General features: G+C 41.1%; 1 protein-coding gene across 1 annotated transcript; it reads left to right on the top strand.

The window, feature by feature from the left end:
• Positions 1–146: 146 nt before the first annotated feature.
• abcb11a (ATP-binding cassette, sub-family B (MDR/TAP), member 11a) lies at positions 147–13,259 on the top strand (the record flags this gene model as incomplete). The annotated part of the gene is made up of 27 exons (XM_080038448.1): positions 147–208; positions 1,993–2,072; positions 4,745–4,805; positions 5,011–5,059; positions 5,470–5,711; positions 5,791–5,875; positions 6,057–6,190; positions 6,587–6,758; positions 7,309–7,433; positions 7,521–7,695; positions 7,773–7,886; positions 7,993–8,103; positions 8,186–8,311; positions 8,398–8,601; positions 8,716–8,886; positions 8,997–9,186; positions 9,550–9,619; positions 9,710–9,989; positions 10,109–10,213; positions 10,340–10,501; positions 10,601–10,804; positions 10,906–11,147; positions 11,267–11,423; positions 11,528–11,725; positions 11,823–12,023; positions 12,388–12,534; positions 13,059–13,259. 27 exons carry the CDS (start codon positions 147–149, stop codon positions 13,257–13,259), a joined length of 4,068 nt encoding a protein of 1,355 aa, XP_079894574.1.
• Between the last annotated feature and the right edge of the window lie 5,091 nt (positions 13,260–18,350).

The following is an 18,350-nucleotide window of genomic DNA, read 5'->3' as shown; positions in this document are numbered from 1 at the left end:
TAGATAGATAGATAGATAGATAGATAGATAGATAGATAGATAGATAGATAGATAGATAGATAAATAGGCGCAAAAAAAATTTAGATACGCTTTTAATTCATAAACTTGATTCAATTTGATTTACAACTTCTAGTGCAGGTGTCTCCATGCCTGTAATGGAGGACTGTATGATTGTTGGTTATGAGTTGGTAACCACTGTGGTGCATCGGTAAGAATGCAACGGAATGAGGATTATCTCTTCACAGATTTATTGAACAGTTTGCAAGCACGTGTGTAACGTGTGTGGTAAGTGTGTGGTTCTGAAACAGAAACATAAAATAATATAATCAGTCTAAATAATATACATTATTATCATTAACATAATTTAAATGCTCTGCCATACATAATGTACAGATTAACCAATATGTAGGCCTACTAATTCCTATGTTAATCAGATGTGAACACAATAACAGTGAATCCTAAATAATAGGGTGAGTATTGTTAAATTGGGACACTTTTTGAAAATTTGTCTTTCGGAACAATTTACAGAATTTTCCAATTGCCTGAGCTGCAAACATTATACCATTTTATAAACACCAACTTCCCTACACACACACACACACACACACACACACACACACACACACACACACACACACACACACACACACACACACACACACACACACACACACACACACCACACACACAGACACACACACACACACACAGACACACACACACAGACACACACACACACACACACACGCACAGACACACACACACACACACACAGACACACACACACAGACACACACAGACACACGCACAGACACACACACACATACACACACACACACACACACACACACACACACACACCGGTCCCTCTCTCCTGTGGTATTATCAATCCCCTGTGTTGTAAATAATAGCCGGCTGTAAAGAAGTGCAAATTCCGAACCATGAGACCTCCACTGTTTGTCCTAGCGGGCATTACCCCCTGAGGATAATCTTAATATCGATCAATATGTCTTAATTTCCACTGTAATAAACCACATATTTTATTACAGTTTTTTTCGATTGCTAACCCACAGTGGGCACAACTGTAGCTCAATGTGCAAAACTCTATCTACAGTCTGCACTACCAAAAGTCACTGGAGCTGAACAGTTCACTTCACCTGCAAAATAGGCTCAGTGCAGCAAACACTATGAAACAGCTTCTTTGAGATAACACACACTGTCACTCAGAACACACTCAGAGTACAAACAATAGCATCAAACCCCAATACACAAACTACAAACTTTTAATGTGTAGTGTATTTCGTTATGACACATTCTAAGATTACTGATAATCAGGAGAGGAGCAGCTCTCGTGGGTATATGTGTGTGCAGGATAGGAACGTGGATTGCTTACAGTTTTTTTCGATTGCTTAAGCACAATTTTGAAAACAGGGCCCGATTTCTCAAAATACTACACACAATTAGCCCACCAAACACTCAATTACCAAAACACCTCAGACCCTTTGCAAAATGAAATACTCTTTTCAAAACTATACACTATTTTATAAAAAACATATTTTGTTACCATGTGAAACACACACTTTTCATATCACTTAATTATGTCTGAACCAGTTACACACTGCTGTTGCTAACCTTAAACACTTTTAGTAATTCTACTTCTCAGTTATTTGAGTAATGTATCACAAGTACACAGAGAAAGTGCAAATATACAATAAGTTCACCAAACACTTGACAAGCCCAATGCTGCAGACTGAGGAAAATATAATTAATTTCTCTCCATGCACCCAAATCAGCCAACATGGAAAATCATAACAAAACATGTGTGCAGTAGTCTGCATAACACTGTTATCCCAGCAAATAACAACACACATACAATACTGTATCCAGTACAGGTTACAAATTACAGATAATACTGTAAATAAATTTAAATCATCTGATAAAGGAAACAGAAAATACAGTTTAGAAAATACTAGACATTATCTCTTCGTCTAGCTGGATCTGTCCAGAGAATCTCATCCACATCCTTCCACCGCCATGCAGAGAACAACTGGATAAGGAGAGTATGGTGGAAGGTATAGAACTGTGAACTGTGGACTGTGGATGGTGTAGAAACCAGTTCTGGACCAGAGCAGCATGGTGGAATGACACATTGTCCCAAATGACAATGTATTGCGTCTGGTGCATTTGTTTACCTGCTCTGACTATGTTTTGCAATCAGTCTAAAAATGTGAGTATGTGAGGTGTGTTGTAATGGCTAATATTGGCATGACAGAGGAGGACCCCATCTCCTCTGTGGATTCAACCCCCTCACTCTCACTGTTATTCTGACTCCTTCCATTTTGGTTACTGTAAAGGCAGGTGAACTTACCTGCTGCATTTGTATAGTGCTTGAACCTGATTGGTGTGTCTAGAATAAAGCAATCATGTGTTTGTGCATTTGGGGGTTGTGTTTACTGATTGGCTCATGTGTTTGGTAGTTTGACAGTCTTTGGAATTGCAATGATGTGTCATCATGATAAACTTCTGTGTCTAATGTGTTTAAGTGTGTTTAGTGTTTTGCAAATCACTGTGTGTATTGTTTTGCAAAAAGTGTGAGGCTGACTTTGTGCTTATAGTGGTGCACATAGGGCCAATGGTTTGCTTCTCGAGTTTAAGGTTTTGATAATTGTGTCATACTTTTGATTTTAGTGTTCGTGCGATCGTAAAAAACTGTAAATTGAGGAATCCAGCAGGCTGATCTGCAGATCATTTAAATTGTACACAATAGAGGGCTCCGAGAAGGTCCTTGGTGAGGGCAATTTAGGACAGTTTGGTGAAGATCTAACGGCTAGTTTATTGGCCCCTGGCTAAGGCAAGGCAAGGCAAGGCAAGTTTATTTATATAGCACAATTCAGACACAAGGCCACTCAAAGTGCTTTACAGGGGCAAGATTATAATACATAAAACACATTATAACATAATAAAAGGATTGTCCTAAAGTTACTGAATCAGACTTCCCGGCCCCAAATGGCATATCACCTTCAGGTGATGATTACCCCAGATGTCCTCTGAAACCGTAGGCCAGAGTTAGTTAGGGTCCACCAATCAGGAGTTAGGCGAGGTGGAGCTTACTGACCTAAGGACCAATCAACTCACTTAGATTTGCAGATTAAAAGCCACCACAATTCAGGAAGAGTCGGGTTTTTAGTTTACAGGAATTCTTCATAGCTTTTTGTTTTGTGCATGTACCTCTATTTGATAAAATACTTTTTATTGGCTTCGTTTTGACTGCAGGATGAGTTTTGTTGCTTAAATAAAAGAATTGTTCCTGAGACCTCCTCATCTGCCTCAAACTGCGTCTTCTTTCATCAACCCACTACCAATGCCGTTTTTCTGAGCCATGAGATAAGTGTGTAAAGTTTTGAAAATTGTGTTTAAGCAATGAAAAACGATCTAGAGTTTGGTCCACATGAACCGCTGCTGTGCATAGTGTAGTTAGAGTTTTGCACTTGTCGTTCCAGTTGTGCCCACTGTGGTTTAGCCATCGAAAAAAACTGTAATCCCTGTTTTATGTAGCCTACTAATACTGTCAACCCGGGAAATAACTCTACCATGCTAAAAACGTAGGGTGATTGAAAGTCAGAAATTGATGATAGATCTGCCACACAAAATTAAAAACGGATCCTAAAACAGATGAAATGTGAATACAAAGAGTTGCCAGGTTAATAAGTGATGATGTAATTTTGATTTGCCTAGACCAGCAACTAATTACTGTATTTAGCCTTGTCAAACTGAATAATGTTGGATAAAATGTGGCATTTTTTGAAGATTCATGAGGCTGTATTGCATTTTAATGACACATAGCGACCAAGTTTTCATTTCAAATGGATTTTGTCTGTATTACTGTAAGGCTGCACCAGAATAAAACTAATGGCCCTGTGGTCATTAACCCCATTTTACAATCACTCTGGATAACAACAACACACAATCATACCAAGGGATGCTTTTTTCTGTTAGCAAAATATGGTTCACAATTATATATAGCTACATTTAAATTATAATAAAAAATCTCCTGCTGGGTTTGTTTTTGGAGAAGCAGCCCCATAGCTAACAGCTGTCAGGAGTACAAAACATGGTGTAATGATTTAAAGTTTAGTAAAGGTCATAATGCTGACACGGCCTTATCAGTCTAATGGAGTTGTAGATAATGGGAAAGGAGAGGCATAGGTTGACTGAAAATATAATAGTTAAGCTAGGAATTTATCATGATGAGCCTCAGTTGTGTTGGTGGATTTCTGAAGAAAGCAGAAAGTCAGTGAGAAGTCCAGGTTCAGTATATTTTTGATTTATTCCACTACAAACTGCTGCACTGTTTATAATTCTGAGGCAGGATTCTGGTTATTGCTGTTTTTATCAGGGGCTACATAATTTTCACGTGAATACAATAGTTTATACTCAAATACACCTACTTTTTCTAAAATAATGTAAAAGAGAGATGTGTCAACAGAACGTGTCTTTCTGGTCAGTCAAGGTGTTTCAATGCCCAGTGTCAGGCATTATTAACTTAACCATTAGATAAATATTACCTCAAGTTTTCCAAGTTGTATGCTTAGGTTTTACTTAAACTTTGTTTACGTCGTGGACTGTAATGACTCAAAAACTAGATTCTTTTGATCTCATTTGAAAATGTTATCCAATTGAACTGTGTTGAACCAGTGATTTACATCCAAAATATAATGTTATTTTACTCTCTGTCAATCCACAGTTCGCCAGCAGGACACGTGCCTGAGTCAGGGCAGTAAACATGAAGAAATCATTCAAGCCAGGTGAAGATAGAAAAGGTAAGTGATGCAAATACATACATAGAAAGGCAAGTATTACAGGTAACTCAAAATATATTTTTCACTCACTCTCTCTCTTTTTTTAACAGACATTAAGAATGGGTAAGTTTGTATTGCAAGATTGACATACCCCACAAAAAACATTGTTTCAGATCACAACATGTTTAACAATTCCCTACGTGTGTTACAGACATGAGAAGGAAAAAGGAACCATGCTGAGTGTTGGATACTTTCAGCTGGTAAATACTGTGTCTTTGCTCATGTCACTAACTGTACTGTTGGAAAGTAAATTTCCCATTGCATCATTTGGCACAGACCTTTGTCAAAAGTGACTTTCAATAAGTGCATTCAAACCAGGTTGAAGCAGGAACTAAAACATGATCAGTGCAGAAGTAGAGATTTACTCTTTACATATCAGCTTCTACTGAAGAGTTCTTTCCATGCTAACGTTGTCAGATGGTTTTATTTGAACTCTTTGTAGCCCAAGAAGGTGAAGTAGTCCATTATTTTACAGAAAAAGGATAAAGAAAAGTACACAATATGAATACGAAGCATGGAAGTAGAACTTTTGTTACAATATTTCTGTCAAATTACTACTTTTACTCTTGGAAGTGTTGGAAAAGTAAAATTTGCTTTTTGCACCTCGCAGTTTCGATTTGCCACTGGCAAGGACACTGCTATGATGGTTGTGGGGGGTTTATGTGCCCTTATCCACGGTGCAGCTGCGCCACTCATGCTACTGGTGTACGGCATGATGACAAACACGTTTGTGGCTTTTGAACTTGAGGTTCAAGAACTGCAAGACGAAAACAAAGAATGCAACAACAACACCATATATTGGAAAAATGGCTCCATTTATGAAACAGCTGAAAACAGCACTGTGGTCTGTGGGTAAGTCTTTAGTTATTAATGGTTGATGTGATCGTTGTTGTTGAACATCTGCTGTTGCTCATTTGAATTCTCAATGCAGGGTGGATATTGAAGCAGAGATGACCATGTTTGCATATTATTATGTTGGAATTGGATTAGTAGTTCTGGTCGTAAGTTATTTTCAGGTAAGTTTTTAATGTTTGCCATATTCAAACCCTCATGAGTATTTCTGGCTTTTGATGGTGTAGAACATTATTTCAAGATTATTTTTTGGGCATGATGCTTGTATTGATAGTGCAGAGAGACAGAGATGAAGTGGGGCATAGAAGGGTATGACATGTACCGCTCTGATTGTTCACACTGTAGATTGTCTTCTGGGTGTCTGCGGCTGCAAGACAAATTCAGAGAATGAGGAAGACCTATTTCAGAAAGGTAATGCAAATGGAGATTGGATGGTTTGACTGCAACTCTGTCGGTGAACTGAACACAAGGATATCAGAGTGAGTCTGGGCATTTGATCTGGGGAACAGGTGGTTATGACTGTATAGTGTATTATGTTACTAAACATTCTATATTAAGTGTGTTTTTTTATTATTATAGGCCAATAGGCCTTCTGTGATGCGATAACCAATAATTCATTAATGTTATTATTAGTCTACTTGCTTGATTTCTTTTTAAATAGCCTACAGAGACACATGTGGACATTTATTTACTGCAAATCGCGGCCTTTCGCGCGGATATGACCATACACAAGCACACATCGCGCTTGCTAGCACTGTCTCAGCAGACTCATTTCTATTCTTCAAACTAACACCTTTTGTGAATGGACCCCAGAAAATATACTGCAACTGCAAGCTGGGGGAAGAGTTTTAAACAGAAGAATGTTCCTTCTGCAGTGATATCAACAAGATCAACAATGCCATCGCTGACCAGGTGTCTATCTTCATCGAGAGGATCTCTACGTTCGTGTTTGGCTTCATGGTCGGATTCATTGGTGGATGGAAACTGACTTTGGTGGTCATAGCAGTGAGCCCGCTGATAGGTTTAGCTGCCGGACTCATGGCCATGGTAAGGGGTCAGTTGTGAATCAAACTGAAAGATTTCTTTACTTTCAAAAGAGAGGACATTGCTGTAGTGGCTTTTTGAAGGTCACGTATGGCTATAAAGCTCCTTTTCAGGTTACATTTTTTGAATATGGGTTTCAACTACAAAATATTTATCATAGTGCCATTGCTTAATCTCCTCTTTTCGGCCTCTGTCTGAGACGCTCTATTTTTTTAAAGCTTGTCTCCTTAAGCCCCGCCTTCCAAAATACAAGTCTACTTTGATTGGCCCCTGAATCTAACTGCCAGTTAGATTCAGGGGTATCTGGGGGTGTGCTTAGGTGGATGTAGTGCTAAGTAAGGTTGGCAATGTGACGTCATAAGGGGAGATAAATCTGACCGGGCTTTTTAAACACAGGTTTTCAGAAAGGTGGGGGTGGGGAAAAAGGGAGAGGCTTGTTTTTTCTAATACTTTGGGCGACTCTAGTCACACCGGGGACCTATATTAATGTTGAAAAGCCATGAAAAATAAAATTTTGCACAATATGTGACATTTAATTTGTTTGTCTCTGAAGGCTGTGGCCAGACTGACAGGACGGGAGTTGAAGGCCTATGCAAAGGCAGGGGCAGTTGCTGACGAGGTGCTGTCGTCCATCAGAACAGTAGCGGCGTTTGGCGGAGAGGAAAAAGAAGCAGAGAGGTATTTGGTCATTTTCTGAGCTCACAAGAAGCGTTTTCTGCTTTTGCAAATAATGATGAGCCATGACTCCATGATTTGAAAACACAGATATGACAGAAACCTCGAGGAAGCACAGCAATGGGGTCTGAAAAAGGGCACGATAATCGGCATTTTCCAAGGATACCTGTGGTGCATCATTTTCCTCTGTTTCGCTTTGGCCTTTTGGTACGGATCTAAATTAGTCATCGAAACCAAGGAGCTGTCTCCTGGTACTCTTATTCAGGTAAGTAAGATTATATCATTCAACCTCTGATTACCTAAAGTAAAAGTATTTGAAAGACAGTGACTTTTTTCCCCCAGGTATTCTTTGGAGTACTCATGGCAGCTATGAACCTGGGCCAGGCTTCACCCTGCCTGGAGGCCTTCGCTTCTGGTCGTGCTGCAGCAAAGACCATCTTTGACACAATCGACCGGGTAAAATAAGGTTGCAACCTATGGCTCTTGCATTGCAAATACAGCCCAGATTGGGAATAAAAAAATCTTGGTTATAAAATAAAGGTCTATGCTGTTGCTTCCACAGGAGCCAGAAATTGATTGTTTCTCAGAAGACGGTCACAAATTAGACAAAGTGAAAGGTGACATTGAGTTCCATAAGGTCACTTTTTTCTACCCATCCCGACCTGAAGTCAAGGTACATTTCTTCAATTACATTTTATTAGGTGTCCATTTCCCAGTTTTCAAAATTCAACTCTGCCACAACTACTTTTTTTCAGATTTTAAACGATCTGAGCATGCACATCAAAGCAGGAGAAACCACTGCCCTTGTGGGACCGAGCGGAACTGGAAAGAGCACCACTATCCAGCTCATCCAACGGTTTTATGACCCAAAGGAAGGAATGGTAACAATCTGCCCAACTGCACTAAAGACATCAGCTGAAAGTCTGAAGTTTAGTGAAAATTTAACATTTGTTATTGTCATTCTCAGGTGACTCTGGACGGCCACGACATTCGTACTTTAAACATTCAGTGGCTCCGATCTCTCATTGGTGTTGTAGAGCAGGAGCCAGTGCTGTTTGCTACAACCATTGCAGAAAACATCCGCTTTGGTCGACCTGCAGTAACTATGGAAGACATTATCCAGGCAACAAAAGAGGCTAATGCTTATAATTTTATTATGGAACTGCCACAGGTACATATACACACATTTAAGTGGGACAATACAGAAGAATAACAGTGCAGTGCACACAACAGTTTCACAGACACATATGTGAATTTGTGTTGCTTTCTGCTTCTTATCTACCAGACATTTGATACTTTGGTGGGAGAAGGTGGAGGACAGATGAGTGGAGGACAGAAGCAGAGGATTGCTATCGCTCGAGCTCTCATTCGAAACCCCAAGATCCTGCTGCTGGATATGGCCACATCTGCCTTAGACAATGAGAGTGAGGCTGTTGTCCAGGAGGCACTGGATAAGGTGAACCACTCTCTGCCCATAGACAAAATATACAAGTGCACTATGACCATTACCTTCAGCAACACATCATGTCTTGTGGAACTACGCCCTAATTACTGGTCTATGTGCAGGTGCGCATGGGCAGAACAACAATATCTATAGCCCACCGTCTTTCCACAATTAGAAACGCAGATGTCATCATTGGTTTTGAGCATGGACAAGCGGTGGAGACGGGAACACACAGTGAACTTTTAGAAAGGCAAGGTGTCTACTTCACCCTGGTCACCCTGCAGAACCAAGACACATCCAAAACAACATATGGTAGGATTAACGCCGGGCTGCTCATCCCCACAGTAGAGCTGCAAAAATTATCATAGTCATTACAGATTAATTTTATCAAAAATATCTTTTTTAAAAGTTTTAACATTGAATATTTATAACATAACACGTTCAATTTCACCATTTATACCATATTGGCAAAATGTACATAGCCTAGTACTCGGTCAACCAAACAGGACAACCATTCAGCTCCCAGCTATTATATTAAATAATATTCTGAAAGAGCACATTTCAAAGCACTCAGCAGGAGTCAGCGGGAAGTCATATCCTGTGTCGGTGAAAGTGCGACGGAAGCTTTATTTCTTTCAGTTAAGCTGTATTGATTTATGTTTTTTTCTCGGCCAGATGTGATCAGTGAAGACTTTGATCCAAGAGCGAGGAGTTTTAGTCGTGGAAGCTGCAGATCCAGCAAACGGTAGAGCAAAATCTGTCTCAAAAAGACCAATGAACAGATATAATGATGCCACAATGAATAACTTGATGTTTCTCAATATTACTCCTGTAGGAGCTCCGTTCGACTGCGATCTCATAGCAAATTATCAAGTGATTTTGACCCTTCATCAGGCAGCCTCAAGATCCTTTCGGACATAGCTCCAACGCATATTCTTTCACAGACATGTGAGGACGATGAAGATGAAGATGAACATGTGGAGCCTGCCCCAGTAGCACGTATCCTTAAGTACAACCAACCAGAATGGCCCTACATGCTGGTGGGCTCGCTAGGAGCTGCTCTCAATGGCTCTGTCAACCCCATCTATGCCATCCTGTTCAGCCAGATTCTTGGGGTGAGGGTTGTTTATTTCTTTGTCTTCCATTGCTTGCCAGGGATTATGCTCTGTGTCACAAGCTGATGTCATTTTTAGGGAATGCAAATGACTTATATAACCACTGTATTTGTTTGCAGACGTTTGCCATTCGCGACTTGAACGAACAGAGGGAGCAGATCAACGGGATATGTGTTCTGTTTTGCGTTGTGGCTGTGACCAGTTTCTTTTCCCAGTTTTTACAGGTTTGCATCAGAATTTAAAACTAAATTAAGACATTTAGAGCAAACATCTCTTTGTCAACTTGTTAAAAAACTAAGCAGAAAAGAATAACCAAGGATTTGTACATTGAATCCCGCTTAATGTACCAGGGATATGCTTTCGCTAAGTCTGGAGAGCTGCTGACTCGCCGCCTAAGGAAAGTGGGCTTCCAGGCCATGTTAAGGCAGGAGATTGGCTGGTTTGATGACCCCATAAACAGCCCTGGAGCTCTTACAACAAGACTGGCCACAGATGCTTCCATGGTCCAGGGGGTAAGCAATGGATTAAAAGGCCTGTATCCATATTTCACATTATTTCTATAAAATACACTGACAAGGATATTTTGCATGTTGCTGGTATGGTTTCCCTAGGCAACAGGATCTCAGATTGGCATGATCGTTAACTCTTTCACCAACATTGGAGCGTCCTTTATCATTGCTTTCTACTTCAGCTGGAAGTTAACTTTGGTAATTATGTGCTTCCTGCCACTCATCGGGCTGTCTGGGGTGTTCCAAGCCAAAATGCTGACAGGTTTTGCAAATGAAGATAAAAAAGCAATGGAAGAAGCAGGTCGGGTAAGCTCAGCAGAGAAATGGCCATATTGGCCCAATGACATATATACATTACCCGTAGAAACCAAAGGCTGCAGTATAAGATCTTAACTTCCCTACCACAGGTATCCAGCGAGGCTCTTGCCAACATCCGCACGATTGCTGGCTTGGCCAAAGAGAGCTCATTTGTGGAATCCTATGAGCAGAAACTCGAGCTTCCGTATAAATCGGCCAAGAAGAAGGCCAACATCTATGGGCTCTGTTTTGGTTTTGCTCAGTGTGTCATCTTCATGGCGTATGCTGCCTCCTTTAGATACGGAGGTTATCTGGTTAGCTCTGAGGGGTTACCATACATGTTGGTTTTCAGGTTGGTAAAACGATTTTCTTCCAATGGAGAAACTTTTCTTTTTCACATCCTGTATTAAAATGTACTTTGTTACGCGATAACTAAAAGATCAACCCAGCGCTCATGTGGTGTTTCTCCAGGGTGATTTCAGCTGTGGTTATCAGTGGGACAGCATTGGGCAGGGCTTCCTCCTTCACTCCAGATTACGCCAAAGCCAAAACCGCTGCTGCTCAGTTTTTCAAGATATTGGACCGAGTTCCTAAAATCAGCATAAGCCAAACAGAAGGAGAGAAATGGGTTTGTGAATTCAGCAAATAGGATGTATCAGACATGCCAGGATGACATTTTGTCATAGTGTTAATGTCAAATGATAAAGCCTAATGATAGTTATCCATCTTTAGGATAACTTCAAAGGTGAAATAGAGTTCCTCAATTGCAAGTTCACCTACCCTACGCGGCCAGATATGCAGGTGTTGAACGGCCTGGTCGCGTCTGTAAAGCCTGGTCAGACGTTGGCGTTTGTTGGGAGCAGCGGCTGTGGGAAAAGCACCAGTGTTCAACTGTTGCAAAGGTTCTATGACCCTGATGAGGGTCGAGTGGTATGTGAACTTTTGTAGACGTCCATTTTGTATGATCACAAAAGGAGTTTTAATCCCTTGGAACTCTGTCGTATAATTATGACCCTTATATTTTCAGTTGATTGATGGCCGCCCATCTCATACAGTCAATGTGCCCTTCCTGAGATCTCAGATTGGCATAGTGTCCCAGGAGCCGGTGTTGTTTGACTGCAGCATAGCGGAGAATATTCAGTATGGACATACCACATGCAGCATGGAGGAGATTGTTGAGTCCGCTAAGAAAGCCTTCCTTCATGAGTTTGTAATGACTCTGCCCGATGTAAGTGGAAACAATTTACTTAAAGATAACATTTTAAGTTAGTGTGACATTACTCAACATAATTTACCTATTAAACTGCATAAAAAAGAGAGAGCACTGTCATTGTACGTTTCTCTGAAAACTGTCAGCTTTATTGTATAGAAGAAAATGCAGTATGGTCTTAGTTTATATCTGATATAGTTTGATCTTGGTGTGTGTGACAGATTATTTACACCTCAATGATAGTGTAACACTTGAACTTTATATTGTGATGATAAAAAGCATTGTAATAGTAGCGGTTCAGGTTAACACAATTCTTTCTTTCTTTTTAACCTTGTGTCCCCTTGCTTTCTCCACTTCTCCCAATAAATGTGCAAATTTTAAGAAATATGAGACACAGGTTGGTGCCCAGGGATCCCAGCTGTCAAGAGGACAGAAACAACGCATCGCCATTGCCCGGGCCATCATCAGAAACCCCAAGATCCTACTACTAGATGAAGCTACCTCTGCCCTGGACACAGAGAGTGAAAAGGTAATAGATACTGTAGGTTATTGCTCTCTTGTTATAAGTAGCCTATATCTTTTCATGGTATACATCTCAAAATATTTACATTAGATATAAAGAGAAAGTACTTAACCCTCATCCATACCGAGATTAACATCTTTTATTATATCAATGTTTTTTATTCTATTTAGTTTCTGATTGTCTTCTAATTTCTGCTTTTTTAAAACACAAATGTATTGGGGTTATTTTGACCCCAGTCAATTCTGCCTATGTAGTTTTAATAAAAATAACTATTTATTGAGTTTATCTTTGCCATAGTTCCTTACTTTAAAGTTGACAGACAGCAAAACTATTATCTTATCTCAGAATACATTATTTACATTACATAACTAATAATGTTTACAGAAGACAGTTTCCTTTGATGGTGGCTTCTTCAAGTATTTTTTCCTTGGGGTCTCTAGTGCCCCCGTCGGTACATGTATGTTAAATACGTCGGTAGGATGAGGGTTAAGGAGATGGTTACTGACAAAGCTTTGTTTGTTTTCCTGAAGACCGTCCAGTCCGCTCTGGATGAGGCGAGAAAAGGACGAACCTGCATTGTCATCGCTCACCGGCTGTCCACCATCCAGACTGCAGACAACATAGCTGTGATGTCTCAAGGAGCTGTCATAGAACAAGGCACACATGTCAAACTCATGGCCAACAAGGGGGCCTATTATAAACTGGTCACAACAGGTGCTCCTATTAGCTAGGCACCTGCAGCAGCATATGAAAAGCATATGATGAAAATCATGTTGTAAAGGTCTTATTGTGCGTGAATTTGTCTCCGTCTGGTGGAATCACATTGACAAAATGTTTGGTGAGGTATACTTATGTGGTAACCATAGGTAAGATATTACCTTATCCTGCCGACAACGCCAAAAATGTGGTAACCATAGGTAAGATATTACCTTATATGCCTGACAACGCCACCTCCAATTTGATGGGCTGGAGGAACCCGTTTACATTAGCTATGAGTGTGTCGTTTTTACCGATGTATCTTCCCCTAACATGAACAATGAGATGGAGGCATGAATTGGTGCAAAAATATATCTTATTTATTGAAGACTATAGATTAAAACCCTCTTAAGAGAGGGATGCAATAGTAGACGTCTCAGATGACAGCATTACTCTCCTTTTGGTATAAAAAAGGTCTGGTCCGCGCGTGCACGCTGAATAGCCACTGTGGAGGACAAAAGAAACGAAAGCAACAAAAGCCAACACCAAACAAAAAGGGAAAACACATGCACTATCTACAAAATATGTAACATAAGAAGTAAATAATAAGAAATGTGCATTTAGCAATACATAAAGTGTCAAACCGTGCAGTCCCACCACAGAAAGCTTAGACATGTGTCGCCACGGGCCCAGCCTTGTACAGAGATCCCTGAAATGTAGAAGGAGAGTAATCTGAGTCACAAAATTCTAGCCATAAGAGCTACTAACGGGTTCTACCAAAATAAAACAAACATAAAGAAAATATAAAAAAACAGTAGAAAACAGTGGCTGGCCTGGTCCTTTGTATGAGTAGCCCCAACATACACACTAGTCCTGCCTGTGGCCCAGCAATTCAGGAAGGAGGGGTGAGGGACTTCCACTCCGTAATGGGGCTTCTTACTGGCCACAGCAACCCTTTGTCACGTTCAGTGACCTGCCGGAACTGGCCCCAGTTCTCTCCGTTAAGAGAGGAAACGTGTGTCCTTATCGCTAGGCAGCAACGGCCGGTGAGAGCCGAGGTGCACACAGCAAAGTAGCGAGAGGGAGTGTGTTGACACCGGCAAACTTTTATTGCTTCCTGCCTAATTGGCAGGCCGGTCATGTGACAGTCACGTGACTTACTTCATGATTCCCACATACACCCCCACTAAAAAGTGTCGTCGCCCCGACGATAACATTAATCACAACCAAGGTCTAAATAGGGGATTGACCATTACTACAGGGGCCAGGGGAGCAGCAGCCCTTACAACCGCAACTATATTCTCACTTGCCACTGTGGACCTTGGGAGGTTGTGTGGATTTGGATTTCTTCCGGCTGTAGCCCTAGTTTTCCGTCGAGGAGCTGGTGGCATTTCCTGCCTCTCCCCGGGTCTGATGGAATCACCTCCATGGACTGCAGCCTGTTGGTCATCTGGGGCATGTCGAGGGGACAATGTCCCATTTATCCACAGCAGAGCATCCTCCTCATCACTGCTGCCGGGACTATCCTCCTGATGGGGAGTCCTTGGGTCTGGCCCGGGCGCCACCGGCACCGACTGTAGACCTTCCAGCTGTGCCGCCCTCATCTCGGTCCTACTCACCCGTCTAACACTGCCAGTGCCGTCAGCCATGGTGACGATGTAGGGGTTACCAGCTTCGGTTGGCTCCTGGTGAAGGCATGTGGGCAACAAAAGTTGAATATAGGGCTCACCATGTGGGTCAGTTACTTTCCTATAGAGTACGCCGTCTCTTTCTATAATGCAGTCCCACTGTTTAAGGAGACTCTTTACCGCCTGCGGGAGTTGCGAGCGCTCTTCCTTATTTGGTGGCTTTTCCATCTGCCAGAAAGAAAGAAAGACTTTAAGAACAGGGTTAGTGCTCTGTAGGGTTGCCAGTTCAGTTTTTGATCGGCTCGGAAAAACTCCAATTTGATGCTGTGTTACAACATCAGGTCCCTCCTGGTCGTCCCGTGCATTTTGAGTGCCACTGGTCTGGTGGTCCGGCACCTGCTGGGGGCACTTTCTCTCCCTCTGAATAAATACCAAACGTCCAGATTGTGCAACAGTCTGGTTGGGTGAATATACATTTTCTTTGGGAGGTAGCCCACTAGCATTAGCACTTGTGCTAGCAAAACTAGTGCCTGCACCTGAATTGGCACCTCTTTCTTGAACGAATTGCTCATTAGCCACTCGTAGTCTCTGTACCTCTTCACGTAGAGCCAAAAGTTCCTCTACTTCCTGATCAACACTCATTTCTGTAGGGTGGTTTACAACAACAGAAATGAGATACACAGAGTTAGGTATTATCAGAATACAGGGAATCCAACAATGGAGTCAATTTGTTGTCACCGGCCCTTGGATCCCATTACAGGTTCATCTGCATCCCAGCATCTGTGTCCCGATGTCCAGCTCCAGCCACTGTTTCTATTTCAACCAAAAAAAGAAGGAAAGCAAAACAAAACAAATGCAGAAATTCATGCCCCTTTAATATATCCTGCCGACAACGCCAAAAATGTGGTAACCATAGGTAAGATATTACCTTATCCTGCCGACAACGCCAAAAATGTGGTAACCATAGGTAAGATATTACCTTATATGCCTGACAACGCCACCTCCAATTTGATGGGCTGGAGGAACCCGTTTACATTAGCTATGAGTGTGTCGTTTTTACCGATGTATCTTCCCCTAACATGAACAATGAGATGGAGGCATGAATTGGTGCAAAAATATATCTTATTTATTGAAGACTATAGATTAAAACCCTCTTAAGAGAGGGATGCAATAGTAGACGTCTCAGATGACAGCATTACTCTCCTTTTGGTATAAAAAAGGTCTGGTCCGCGCGTGCACGCTGAATAGCCACTGTGGAGGACAAAAGAAACGAAAGCAACAAAAGCCAACACCAAACAAAAAGGGAAAACACATGCACTATCTACAAAATATGTAACATAAGAAGTAAATAATAAGAAATGTGCATTTAGCAATACATAAAGTGTCAAACCGTGCAGTCCCACCACAGAAAGCTTAGACATGTGTCGCCACGGGCCCAGCCTTGTACAGAGATCCCTGAAATGTAGAAGGAGAGTAATCTGAGTCACAAAATTCTAGCCATAAGAGCTACTAACGGGTTCTACCAAAATAAAACAAACATAAAGAAAATATAAAAAAACAGTAGAAAACAGTGGCTGGCCTGGTCCTTTGTATGAGTAGCCCCAACATACACACTAGTCCTGCCTGTGGCCCAGCAATTCAGGAAGGAGGGGTGAGGGACTTCCACTCCGTAATGGGGCTTCTTACTGGCCACAGCAACCCTTTGTCACGTTCAGTGACCTGCCGGAACTGGCCCCAGTTCTCTCCGTTAAGAGAGGAAACGTGTGTCCTTATCGCTAGGCAGCAACGGCCGGTGAGAGCCGAGGTGCACACAGCAAAGTAGCGAGAGGGAGTGTGTTGACACCGGCAAACTTTTATTGCTTCCTGCCTAATTGGCAGGCCGGTCATGTGACAGTCACGTGACTTACTTCATGATTCCCACACTTACATTAGATTTATCCAACGCCCATAGAGAATGTACATCAACGCTAGGAAGACTTTTATGATTTAGTATTAACAGTGTAGAAATTGTTCTCATCTTCTGCTTTAAAGAATCAGGTTTTATTAATTATGTTGTCTATTATTAATTATGTGGTGGAGACTGAGCTGTATTTTATATTTATTTGTTTTGCAATTCCTTTTGTAACTAATTCATGTTCTGAATTTGTGTAATTTACAGTTGGTCTACTTATACTGTTCCACTTAGAATGGAAATGTTTAAATGTTAATAGTTTCATAATGTGACCCAGATTTAAAGTATAACTTATCATGTTTTCTTGCACAATGGATCACCGTATGGGGCCCTTTTTTAATGTTATTTTTTAAAATATATGACAGGAGTCCACCAGTGAGCCTGGTTTTATACTTGCCCTTGTCTTGAGAACTCCCAGTTGTGTAACATTTCATACATCCCTGAGAGTTTAGAAGTAGTTTTTTTAATTGTTGAATTTGAAATCTCAATATTTCTTAATCATAGTTTCCATTTGGGCTCTTCCTGTATTTAGTTTTTGTTTTGATGTTTAGCTTTAATTGGAGTGAGGTAGGTTGCTGAGTAGTCTCACACAGGCAGACCACACCACAGCTAGTAGCTGCTGAGTGACTCCATGTCATGTTCCCCTCAGCACCAAAGCATAATAAAGTACGCAGACACACAGATGTTTCATCAAGCTTGGCTTAGCAAGTACCCTTTGCACTTAGGACGGTTACATCATGAAGTGCCAGGCCTCTGGTGCCACTGGATGCTTAGCAACCGCAGACAAGATGGGTTCTGCTGGTGAGTTTAACTAATCTGACTAATCAAGTTACATCACAGACTCTCTTCTACCTCATTAATGTTTGGCTAATTTAAAATCTGAAAGTTGACTGAAGAAACTAAACGACCCTTAAGATGTTGTGAAATTCACAAAGAGACGGCTGATGTTGGCGCTGTTTAAACAGTATGTGCATGTTCATTTTTTGGTTGGTTTATGGTTCCTATATTGCAACATAAGGTACACTTGGAGAAAAACCCCAAAATCTCTGATGTGATATGATCGTTACTTTGCTTATTTTTTTTTCAGCTGAGCTGGAATGCATATTCTAATAAATATACAGTCATACCATATCTTAACTTCATGTTTTGTCACCAATATGCTTGACTGATGGGGAAAGGGAGTATTGATAAGAAAGAGGCCATTTTGTCTTCTAAAGATATTTGATTGGTAAAGTATGACTTAAGTCAGTCTTCAGATCAGTGGCAAACTAAGGGAATGGTACACAGACACACACAAACAAAACACATGGCCATATGTAACAATACTAATGTCTTTATTTTAATCTGATGATTAAAGTGGATCAGCTTCCAAAACCTTTTGTGTTCTGCAACATGTGTTTGGCCTTTATGGCAATTGTAGGCTACACATTGTCCTTGAAAAAGTCACCGAACCCTACTTTGCACCTAGTGTGTATTTGTAGAAAAAAGTGTTTGCCAAATGAGAGTAATGCAAAACAATTTTCCAAATGAACTTTTAATAAGAGAAC

This window comes from Ammodytes marinus (assembly GCF_949987685.1).
Source record: "Ammodytes marinus genome assembly, chromosome: 12".
Taxonomy (NCBI): Eukaryota; Metazoa; Chordata; class Actinopteri; order Uranoscopiformes; family Ammodytidae; genus Ammodytes; species Ammodytes marinus.
This window is presented reverse-complemented; position numbering and strand designations above follow the sequence as displayed.